This window comes from Martes martes (genome assembly GCF_963455335.1).
Source record: "Martes martes genome assembly, chromosome: 16".
NCBI classification, from domain to species: Eukaryota; Metazoa; Chordata; class Mammalia; order Carnivora; family Mustelidae; genus Martes; species Martes martes.
Genome location: NC_137904.1, coordinates 11,572,470 through 11,585,067, shown reverse-complemented (window position 1 = coordinate 11,585,067; position 12,598 = coordinate 11,572,470). Strand labels below are relative to the sequence as shown.

Sequence of the window (12,598 nt, the reverse complement as noted above, 5' to 3'; positions counted from 1 at the left end):
CCCAAATTCAAGGAGCTTTTGTACCTTCAGAGGTAGAGCAAGGAGTCATGAAGGAGAAGCAATTTGAGATCAGAGAAATTGGGCTAACGATTAAAAACACAATAGGTGAAGTAAAGAAACACACAATAAACATACTAGGTGGTAAACGGTTAGAAATCAGAAGATCGGGGCCACTTGGGTGGTACAGTCAGTTAAGTCTCCGACTCCTGGTTTCAACTCAGGTCATGATATCAGGGTCCTGGGATCCAGCCTCCCCTTCAGGCTCCACACTCAGTGCGGTGTGCTTGAAATTCTCTCTCCCTCTGTCCTCCTTCCTGCTTGTGCACGCTCTCTCTCTCTCTCAAATAAATAAATAAATCTTAGGGGGAAAAAAGAAATCAGAAGATGAATGAAAAGTCACCTAAAGAATCGAAGAAAATATATAATGTGGAAGACATGCCCAGAAGACCAAACATAGACATATGTGATTCTCCTGAGGGGAGAGTCCAGGGTGAAAAGAAAAGCAACAATCAAAGGGATAACAGGCCACCGGGAGGGTATTTAATCAATCCGCCACCAATCCTATTAACAACTCTGAGCAAAACAAGAAGGCGAGGACTGGACGTGCACACATCATCTCGAGCAAACTTACTGTGTACTATCTAATCGCAAAGGCAGTCACAGCAAAATGAGAACAAGGACATCGCTAGCATTTAATACAACTTGGGTTGGCCGCACAATACAGCAGAAATCAGAAAGAAAAGATGTAACCCCTGGACGTCAGTCACCATCAGGGAAATGCAAACTGATACTACAGTGAGATATCCCCAGTCAGAGTGGATGAAATCGACAACACAAGAAACCACAGGTGTTGGTGAGGGTGTAGAGAAAAAGGAGCCCTCCTGCACGGTTGGTGGGGATGCGAACTGGTGCAGCCAGTGTGGAAATAGTACGGAGTTTCCTCAAAAAGTGAAAAATAGAACTACCCTAAGACCCAGGTATCGTACTGGGTATTTACTCAAAAAAACACAAAAGCACAAATTCAAAAGGATACAGGCACCATTATCTATGTTTAGAGCAGCATTATCTACAATAGCCCACTGTGGAAGCAGCCCATGTGTCCCCTGATAGATGAATGCATAAAGAAGATGTGGTATAGGGATGCCTGGGTGGCTCAGTCGGTTAAGCCACTGCCTTCAGCTCAGGTCATGATCCCAGGGTCCTGGGATTGAGTCCCGCATCAGGCTCCTTGTCCAGCAGGGAGTCTGCCTCTGCCTGCCACTCTGCCTGCTTGTGCTCTCTCTATGACAAATAAATAAATAAATAATTTTTAAAAAATCTTTAAAAAAAAAGATGTGGTATATATACAATGGAATATTCCTCAGCCATAAGAAAGAAGGAAATCTTGCCATTTGCAACGACAGGGATGGAGCTAGAGGATATAAGGCTAAGTGAAAAAAGTCAGAGAAAAACAAATGCCATACGATTTCAGTCATATGTGGAAAATTTAAGAAGTGAAACAAATAAAGGGAAAAAAAAAAGAGAGAGAGGCAAACCAAGAAACAGACTCTTAACTCTAGTGAAGGAACTGGCGGTCACCAGAGGTGGGGGGAGTGGGGAGGATGGGGAGAGAGGTGATGGAGATTAAGAGTACAGTTATCATGATGAGCACAGAGTCGCTGACTTACTGTATTGTACACCTGAACCTATATAACGCTGTATGTTAACTACACTGGAATTAAAATTAAAAACTTAACAAAAAAGGCACAATTACTGGTATGGAGGAGACAAAAAGCATTGTTATCTGCAGCTGATACAATCATCCACTTGGAAAACATATGAAAATCAACGGGAACCCGTTCATTGAAGGAAACTACTGGCATCAGTAAGGGAGGGAAGGAGTTACAAATTAAATGTTAGGAAAGTATCTATTTAAAAAATACAATGAGGGGTGCCTGGGTGGCTCAGTAGGCTAAGTGTCTGACCCCTGGGTCCGGCTCAGATCATGATCTCAGGGTCGTGAGATTGAGCTCCGCATCAAGCTCCACACTCAGTGGGGCGTCTGCTTGAGGATTCTCTCTCTCTCTCTCTCTCTCTCCCTCTCTCTCTTTCTGCTCCTCCCCCCACTCCCCTGCATGTTCTCTCTCTCAAATAAATAAATAAATAAATCTTGAAAAAAATACGAGTATTCATGTCAGCAGCACACATTCTAAAATGGGAATGACACAGAGGTTAGTATGGAAGATAACACACAAATTTATGAAGCATTCCATATTTTAAAAAATGACTTGGGAGGGGAGGCACCTGGCTGGCACAGTTGGTAGAGCATGCGACTCCTGATTTGGGGATCATGGGTTCAAGTCCCCCCTTAGGCTTAGAGCTTACTTAAAAAAAAAAAATGACTACGGAATCCCATCCACATAGTAATAAAAGTATAAAACCTTGACATAAACTCAACAGCGAGAGGAGGAAAAAGAAGAGAAGACCAGACTTCACAGAAAGACAAAAAGGAGAACTCAGAAAAATGGAGAGAGAGCCACATTTCTGAATGGAAAGAGTATAAAAATGTCAGTATCATTGGGGGAGATGCAGGGAGAGGTCCTACCTCTGAGAATCACAGAAAAGGAAGACCCAGAACAAAGGGGGAAAGCCCAACCCAGCTCTCCACCTTGGCATCTCTGTGCAAAGTCAGAGAAAAAACCCTCGCCCCATGCCAAAGTCCTGACTGACCACACACTCCCAGAACGTGCAGTGCCACGGAACCACCAAAGCGTAGCATCAAGCTAAGAATCCAGGACTTCATTGACATGAGTACCAAGTTCAAAACCTCCTCCACTGCGGGGTTACCCCAGGCACTGCCAGAAGTGAAAACATATTCCTGGTTCCTCGATGATGGGGGGGATAAAGCGAACGCGGTGCTTATGTCCAGTAGAATGTGACTCAGCCTTTAACAGGCAGGACATTTTACACAGGGTACAACATGGATGAAACCTGGAGACACACTAGGTGAAATGAGCCGGTCACAGAAGGACACACGCTGTATGAATCTACTTACATGGGTTATGGGAGAGAGCCAGACTCTTCTCTACATGGAAACAGAGTAGAAGGGTGGCAGGGGGGTGGGATGGGCAGAGGGGGGCTGGGAGTTGCTGTTCAGTGGGTGCAGGGTTCCGGAGGTCTGACCTACAACATCGTGCATGCTTAACGATTTGTGAAGGTGGTCCATCTCATGTGAAGTGTTCTTACCAAATAAAAAAATGAATTAAATGTAGAAAAAGGTAAAGACAAATGAAAATGCTGAATCTAAAAGGTTAACTTTTTTTAACCACAAAATGTATTCATCAATAAATGATCTGTGTAATATTACCAAAAAAAAAAAAAAAAAAGAAAGAAAGAAAGAAATAGGAAAAAAGAACGAAACAGAAAACCTCATTCCTGGCAGTCTGTGATTTTCTGCAGGCTGTCATCCCCAAGTAGATGCGGTGCCCCTCCTTTGTCCTCAGGGCCCTCAAGAACTCACAGCCGAAATCAGCACACCCCCTACTCTGAGCCTCCTTTCTGAATGTCCCATCACTTCTGAGGCTGAATGACTCCTACAGCTTCCTTTTCCAGCTGGTCTGTTCCTTTTCTCACATTTCCGGAAAACGTGGGCCAGGAGCTGGTGTGGGTGTCCTCGCTACCCCCAACTGTCACTTTGCAATGGTCTCTCTTCCGCCCTGCAAAAGGCACCCCCTCCATGTCTGAGGTTCATGCTGTGAGACCTGGCATCCTCTTTCCTCTCCTTGTCATCTACTGACCACCCCCATCCCAATCTCTCAAGTCCTCTACATCCCAGCTCATGAAGCCCCCCGCCCCACCACCGCCCTGTGCCAGGGACTGACCCACCCGCCCTCTGCCTCTCAGTCCCGAGACCTCCAACATCCTTCTACCTCTACTCTCATGCCAGCAAGCCCACCTGTGCCACAGTCTCTCGGGCTCTGTTTCCTCATCGGCAAGTCGCGGTCCCAATATTTTCAAAGCATGAACTTGCACGGTCTGCATAATCTCTCTGATATATAAAGCAGCAAGGATACTGATGATCCTGGGTCCTAGCCTTATTGTAAAGACCAAAGGAGATAATACGTATCAAGTACTTAGGACAGTGGTTAGCACACAGTGTGCAAAGAACGTGAGCTCTTGGTAGGGATTCCATTAACAGACGAACATTTATGTTCGAACATATATTAACGAACATGTTAATTCTTCCACTAACAGGGGAAGAAAACAAGGCAGATGCTTAACCAACTGAGCCACACAGGCATCCCTGAATTTCCTTCCTTTTTTAATGCCGAAGACTATTACATTGTATGCATACACCATATTCTGTGTATCCAGTCATCCATCAATGGACCTCTGTGTCATTTTCACCTCGTGGATACTGTGAAAAGCGTTACAATGAACATGGGTATGCAGACAGCTGCCCCACCCCCCAGCAAATGACAACGTCACAGAGGAAAGAATCTGGACGGGGTGTGAGTTTGGGAACACGGCCAAACCCACATGAGCCCATTTCTTTGCATGTAATGTGGCCATAAGAATGTCTACCTTCTGAGTTAGAAGCATTAGTGCCTTCCCACATCAAAGAGGACAAGCATCTTAGGCTGGAGCCGCAGGTATGCTGGGTCTGATGCAGGTAACCGGGAACGGATGGGCACGTGGGCGGGCGAGGACATGGACACCTTTTTTGGATGCGAGCCTGCTTTGGTGCTGGAATGTCCTCTGAGATGTCTGAGAGTCCGTGAGCATTAACACAGAGCTTGGCCAAGGTGCAGCTGGCACGGAATGTTCCCTTTCCTTAACTTTGAGAAAACACTGATATCAGTTTAAAATAACGCCATTCTTTTCCTTCCCACGTGTGCTATGTATAGAATGGTCTGAACGAACACGAACACTCCCGTGTAGCGCCAGTTTTTGTAACGTTCATCGGTGTGGCTCCGGGAACCTCCCTCCGGCCAAGCGCTGTCTCCAGAAGGGACTGGTGTTCGAGGTCATCCCTTGGGCACCCATCAGATCTCATGTCACTAGCCCCACAGATACTGTGAGCAGAGATCTGACCCTCCACCTACCTCAAATCCACTGGGAGAATCAGCAGTCCCTGTTCGGGGGCAGAAAACCCGAAGGATCAGGAGCAGGGACTCAGAGAGCTGTCTGCATACCCATGTTCACAGTAACGCTCTTCACAGTATCCACAAGGTGAAAATGACACAGAGGCCCATTGATGGATGATTGGATACACAAAATACGGTGTATGCATACAACATAATAGTCTTCAGCATTAAAAAAGGAAGTTCGGGGATGCCTGGGTGGCTCAGTCAGTTAAGCGTCTGCCTTCATTCGGCTCAGGTCACGATCCTGGGGTCCTGGGATCGAGTCCCGCATTGGGCTCCCTGCTCAGCACGAAATCTGCTTCTTCCTCTGCCTCTGCCGCTCCCCCCCACTCAAGCTTTCTCTCTCCAATAAATCAATTAAAACAACAACAAAAAAGAACCCATCAGGGCCTTTTAGAGCTGTTGATTCTACCCTTCAAAATGCACCCAGAAGCTGATTGCGGCTCTCAGTTCCACGGCACCATCCCAGCCCAGGCCACCTCCTTGCCAGCCTCTGGTCCCGCCTCCCACTCCATCTGTCCACGCTTGGCAAGCAGCCATGGACACCCTTCGGAATGAGGTCAGATCATGTCACTCTTCTCCTCCTTGGCCTTTCTGTTCCGGCCTCCCACTGCTGTCCTCCTCGCTCATGGGACTCCCACCACAGCAGCCTCTCCCTGTGCTTGGATGGGTCACCCCTTTCTACCCAGCTGACATCATCACCTCTTCCACGTCCTGTCTGCGGGACTCCATGGACACAGGCGTCTCTGTCCTGTTCACCGATGATTCCTTTTCCCTAGAACAGTGCTGGGCACATAGAAAGCACTCAGAAATATCTGCTGAATTAATGAATGAGCAAAAGGAGGGCTGTTTCCTCAAGTCCGGTAGTTACCCGGTTGCTCAGAAACCCGGGCTCAGAGCTGAAGGGCACAGCGGACTTTTGACAAGGCTGCCACCTAGTGGCTGGATTCCTTTGTAGTTTTGGGGGCGCTCACATTTCCTGGGACCCTGGGATGAGCTGTCCACTGGGTAAGCAGGGAGGGCAGCCAGCCACAGACAAGGGACCACTCCCTTCTCTAAATCTACTCCTATAGGGTAAGATCAGATATACACAAAGAGCACCAGAGGGAGGAAAGGAAGAGGGTCTCTGGGCTGTAACGCAGACAGGTTGACAATATTGATCTAGAAAACCAGCAGGAGAGGATGCTGGACGTGGAAGCATTGGGTAGGCATGGGAGTTACAAAGTCAAACTCGTCTGGTCTTTCTTTCGTTCTTTTTCTTTATGGCTCAACGTATAGAGAACTGATGGAAACTCAGTAAAGTCCGGCATCCAGTGGGGCTGCCATTTCTGATACACTAAATCGTTCCCATCTTTGTCTCCATGGTACTGAGATGTAAAAACCCACACCTATTACCAGTACCAGCACTGTTGTTTCCGTTTCTCATGTGTGTTAAAAAAAAAAAAATGTGATCCCGTATTCGAATGACCACCCTGCAGGGGTAGGAGTCCCTCCAGCCCAGAATCACTGGCTGACGGGCACCATTCCCATGCAGCCCCACAGCTGGCTCGCGGGCAAATGCACGGGTCTGGATTCGCCGTGAATGAAGCAGTCTGGGGACACGGGACAAATGCCAAGAGCGGCAGCTGTCTAAAAGCTGATTAAAAAATTGCTGAGGACTGCCTACATTCAAAAGTAAGTTTCCAGAGACAAAATGTAATTTTCAAATCCAACTGCATTTATTCAAAGGACATAATTTCATTGGAATAAAGTAGGGGGCGTACTGCATTCGAATGGGGACTATAGGAATAACAACTGCACCTTAGCAGCCCAATGGGCCATTACAGTTTAGAGAGCCTGATGTGGGGCTCGATCCCAGGATTCTGAGATCATGACCCGAGCCGAAGGCAGCAGCTCAAGTCACTGAGCTACCCAGGCCCCCCATATTCCGTTTTTAATTTTTAAAGCATTGTATGTATATGTTTAAAAAATTTCAAACAGTATAGAAAGATCTAATATGAAGTCTCTTTCCCCCACCCAATTCTGGTAACTCCTCAAAGATAACCACTTTTAATCCCTCCGCAAAGAAAGTTATGATTTCAAATATTAAATTAATGTATACTTTTAAAAAAATCAAAGCATATGAGGTCATACCATAAGCACCATGTTCTTTTCCCCACTTTATAACGTACTTTGATCTTTCCTTATTTGTACATACAAACCTACTGTGTCCATTTTCATGGCTGCATACTATTCCATTGGACAAAAATCACTTATGTAACCAGTTCTGTACTGATACACACCTGTTGCCAGTATTTTACTATTATAATAATGCTTCAATTGTCCATATTTACTGCCATCTTTTTTCAAGTAAATCAGTAATATTAAATGCCAAGGAGATCCTTGGTGGAAGGTTATACACATTTCAAACGTAGACAGATAATATTGAACCGCCCTTGTACATCAACTATAGGTAGGGTCCCGCTCCCTGTACCCTTGATAACACCAGAAATGCCTTTCATATTTCCTCATCAATGAGAGGAAAGAGCACATCCAATTCTTGTTTTGATACATTTCTTTACCTCTACGTGAGACTTAGCATCTTTCTGGTGCCTATCTTTATTTTGCAATGTGAACTAGCCATTTTTCTATTGCATTATTTTTCTTTTTCTTATTGATTTATATAGGCTCTGTGTAACTACGCCTTCTGTTACATGGATTGCAAATTAACTCCTGCTTTTTACGAAACAGTTTTTTATAGGTATGTGATTTTTTTTCATCTTTTCATACATGGCTGCTGTGTTTGTTTCTACTTGGAGAGGCCCTTCCAAGGCCAAGACTACAAACTGACTCTGAGGTTTTCTCTTTGCATGTTCATGGTTTCACTTTTTAAGATCAAAATCTTTAATCCACCTGGAATTTATTTTGATGGAGAGGAATGAGATCAGGATCCAGCTTTATTTATTTTTCTTTTTAATTTTTTCCTAAAGACCCAACCAGTCATTATTTTCCAATGCATAATCTAGCTGGATATAAAATGCCACTTTTGTCCCAACCTGTCCCATCTATAGACTACCCTAGGTGTAATCTGGACTTTCTCCATTGTTCTGCTGAAGTGCATATCTATTCTCCAGTTTCAAGATGCTTAAATTTAGTCCCTTGATTACTGTGTTTTAGAAATTTTCTGGTTATTCTAGAATATTTTGTCTTCTATATCAGGGCTTATCCACAGAGGCACTATTAACATTTTGGGGTGGATAATTTTTTATTGTGGGGGGCTGTCCAATGCATTGTGGGATGTTGATCAGCATCCCTGACCTGTACCCACTAGATGTCAGCAGCACCCCCCTAATTTTGACAACAATGTCTGCAGACATTGCCATTTGCTCCTTGGGTTAGGGTGGAGGACAGAAAGACCCCGGTTGAGAACCACTGTTTTAGATAAACTCCCATTCAATTCCCACTGATACCTTAACTGCGATAAAAATGAATTCATAGAATAATTTAGATAATGTTATTATATTTAAGATATTACACTAATGAAATTCAATCTTTATAATATATGACCTTCCTATTCAAGCACCATGTATATCCTTCTACTTATTTACGTCTTTTATTTCCTTCCAAAGAGTTTTAAGATTTTTTTAAAAATATATAGGCTTTTATAATACTACATTTATTCCTAAGTACTTTACCTTTTATATTCCTTTATAAGTGGGATCATTTCTTGTGTTATTTATCTCTTCTAACCAGTCACTGATAAGAAAGCTATTTACAGGGGCACCTGGGTGGCTCAGTGGGTTAAAGCCTCTGCCTTCGGCTCAGGTCATGATCCCAGGGTCCTGGGATCGAGCCCCGCATAGGGCTCTCTGCTCAGCAGGGAGCCTGCTTCCCCCCCACCCCCCGCCTGCCTCTCTGCCTACTTGTGATCTCTGTCAAATAAATAAATAAAATCTTTAAAAAGAAAAAGAAAGCTATTTATATTCAATATCCTACAACTAGCCACAAGTTGAACTCCTACTGTATCTAATAGATTTGAAGGACATTCTGGTTTTTTCTAATGATACAATTTTCAGGAAATTCTAAGCATTTCTCTAAGTGTGCAATGTTATCCTCTGGAGAAAATCATCCCTTTTGTTCCCTCATTTCCAGTACTTCTGTAGCTAGAGCTCCCCTGGCTCACTGCCTTGATTTAATACTTGAAGGAAAAGCTGGATGACGGTGGTAATGAGGCAATCTTGAATCATTCTTGACCTTAACGGGAATACTTCCAGGATTTCACCCTTTAGGACAGTTCTGGCTGTGGCTTGAGATACATGTGTTTTAATCCCACTAAAGAAGTATCCCTACATTTAGAGTATACCAAAAGTTTGTTTTTAAATCAGAAAGATTGCTAATTTTGCCGAACATGTCTTCCATCTCTGGAGATGACCAACGGCTCTCCTTTGGTCTAGTAATGTTGTAAAATAGATTATATTCCTAAATGTCCAAATATAACGCATTCTTGGAGACCATAAATCCACTTGGTTGCAATCTACACTATTATTCTTTTAATTTCTTGTAGAATTCTACTTGTTAATATTTCGATCCCACATGTTTACCTCAATATTTGAGAGTGAGAGGATTCTGTCATTTTTTTTTTAGCGGTGCCCTGTTAACTTTTGGAATTAATGTTTAGGCTGGCATGATAAAAACAAGCTGTACTTTCATTTGTTGTATATTTAAAACCAAATGTCTGTATTTAGTATGAAACCAGTCCTTAAAATAGTACAACCACTATATAGAAATATGAGGCCCTTACATCCAAAAAAAAAAAAAAAAGTCACATATACTTTTTGTAGATTCAACTTTTTGGAAAACTGAGTAAATTAAAATACATCTTTGAAAGCTAATCTGCCTTGTGGTATTTTACGCAGAATGCAAAAATCTTAAGTCTACTACTGTTCAACCTCTATTATAAATTAATAATGACGTATTTCATCTATTTTCCCAATTTAGACAATTTTGCACGGAGATGTGTGCTGTAACGGTAGGACCATGGAAATCTTAGCTCTCTTATGTACCTGCACCCAAAAAAAATTAAATACATTCCTGATGCTTCCCATGCTCTGAACTCAGACACAATGGCTAAAAACCCTTCTTTCTGATTCTCAGAAAACCAGTGAAACGGAAAGCTCGCGGCTTCCCATGGCCACCACAGCCTAAGTGATTCAGAGGGTTTTTCCAGGTTTCCAGAGGATCCAGGAAGGATGTCGAACGCCCACGTCTGCGAGAGCTCTACAGGGTTCATTCACTCCTCTAAACGCACCTCTCACCACGACGACCCCAGAACGGGCACCCCCTCTCCGACACACGTGGTCAGGAATACATGTCCGATGAGGGGAGGGATGCAGGAATCATGAAAGGTTTTTCATATCCCCAAGATGAATGGCCTGCTTAGGTCCCTCCCGCCTGGGTCCCTCCTGCCTGGGTCCTTCCCACCTGGGGTCTTCCCACCTGGGTCCTTCCTACCTGGGTCCCTCCTGCCTGGGTCCTTCCCACCTGGGTCTTCCCACTCGGGTCCGTCCTACCTGGGTTGCTCCGCAGGCGGCTCTCTGCAAGCTCGGAGATGGCTCCAGCTGTTGAAGTCTTTTTCAGTCGAACCACCCCGGAAGCGGCGGTACTTCCTGGTTTGTTGAGCATGTCCTCGCTACTGGCCCTCTTGAGCTACGAGACAGAAGGACAGAGGAGGAGAACGTACACTGTCAGCAAGGAGTGCTATAAGCCAAGAAAGCACCGAGCAGTACCACCTGCCCAGTGGTTGAGACGCAGTAAAGGCACCTGTCAGAGCACGACCGTGTGCAGCGGAAAAATGCAAAGCTGGATAAACCTGCATCTATCATTTACAGGTCAGAGTATGATCTTCCGTTACTGTTTCAAGGAGTATCATAAGGTTATGAATATTATGCATCATGTCACATTTCAAATAATGAGTTGTGTTTTGTTTTTTTTTTTTAAACCCTGCTTTTCTGGGCGCCTGGGTGGCTCAGTGGGTTAGGGCCTCTGCCTTCGGCTCAGGTCATGATCCCAGGGTCCTGGGATCGAGCCCCGCATCGGGCTCTCTGCTGAGCAGAGAGCCTGCTTCCCTTCCTCTCTCTCTCTGCCTGTCAAATAAATAAATAAAATCTTTAAAAAACAAAACAAAACCAAAAAAACCTGCTTTTCTGTTTTGTTTTGTTTTAAAGATGGGAGCTGATGAAGAAAGAACTGTGAGATGCACAAAAAGCAAGGTAAGGGTAATGCACAAAAAAATTAAAGGGCAAGAAAAAAACAGCTTAAGAACATATTTCTCAATTCTAGACATGTATATATGTGTATATATGTATACATACATAGATATACACGCACATATGTATATGGAGGAAGGAGAAAGACGAGACCATATGCTCCACACCATGCACTCTGTATATGATCTCACAGACAACATGTTCAGAGGGACGAGAGGAACCTTCTGGAGGCCAGAAGAACACTGCTAACAGCAGACAGAGAGAAAGGAGAATCTCTCTGCTCCTTTTCTGCTTTCCTCCCTGTCTTGGAAGCAGCGTAACAAACGCTTGTTGAAAGGAATTAAAGTCTAAGAGTGGGGAGCCCCTCAACGAGCTCACAGTTCTGGCCCAGGTAAATGACATTCACAGCTGATGATCGAAACACTGCAGATACATTTTTGCAATCACGGTAAGTCTTCTGGAAAGAGTATTTCTGAAGAGGACGAGTACTAAAAGGCTGGAGCCAGGCAGATGCCTGGAGCCATTCTGAATTAATCTGACATCTGAAGAAAGCAGCATGAAAATTCCCTCAAGTCCGTGGAGACTGCCCACCACAGGGGCTGAGAGCCCAAAGTCCCGCCCCCCCACTGCAGCACTAACTTCAGGGTCATTTACTGAGGATTAGGTGTTTAAATATTTGCACACAAATACAAATTTCCATTTTTGCATTGTTTAGATTTTGGGGTATTACTCCACACACCTCAGAATGGCTTGAAAGAGAAAAAACAAAACAAAATGAAACCAAGTGTTGATGAGGTTGGGAAGCACCTGGAACTCTCTGCTGGCAGGAGTATGGACTGGTAAGATGCTCTGTAAAACTGTCAGGATCTCCTAAATTGAATATTTGCACCCTGTGATTCAGCCAGCCCACTCCTAAGTCTGTATCCAAGAGAAATGAGTATGTAGGTTAATCAAAGCGACATTCATAGTGGCTTGATTTACAACAGCCTCAACAGAACAACCCAAACGATAGTCAACAAAAGCGGCAAATTAAATAATGATTTAGCATACAATGGAAAGTACACAGTAAAAGAAGAAGAAGAAATACTTATACACTAATAAATGCATGGATCCCACAGACACGCTAAGTGAAAGAAACTAGACACAAAAGAGTATGTACTCCCTGATTTCATTTATACAAAGTTAAGAATGGGTAAAACCGAATGATGGTGATGGAAGTCAAAATTC

General features: G+C 44.1%; 1 protein-coding gene across 1 annotated transcript in view; it reads right to left on the bottom strand.

The window, feature by feature from the left end:
• SPECC1 (sperm antigen with calponin homology and coiled-coil domains 1) overlaps positions 1–12,598 on the bottom strand; it is a gene marked incomplete at its 5' end in the record, with an annotated part of 201,217 nt that overhangs the window by 172,047 nt on the left and 16,572 nt on the right. The window contains one exon of the mRNA XM_080826605.1: positions 10,676–10,811. Within this exon, the coding sequence (XP_080682731.1) occupies positions 10,676–10,811 (136 nt within the window). The remainder of the gene's footprint in view (positions 1–10,675; positions 10,812–12,598) is intronic.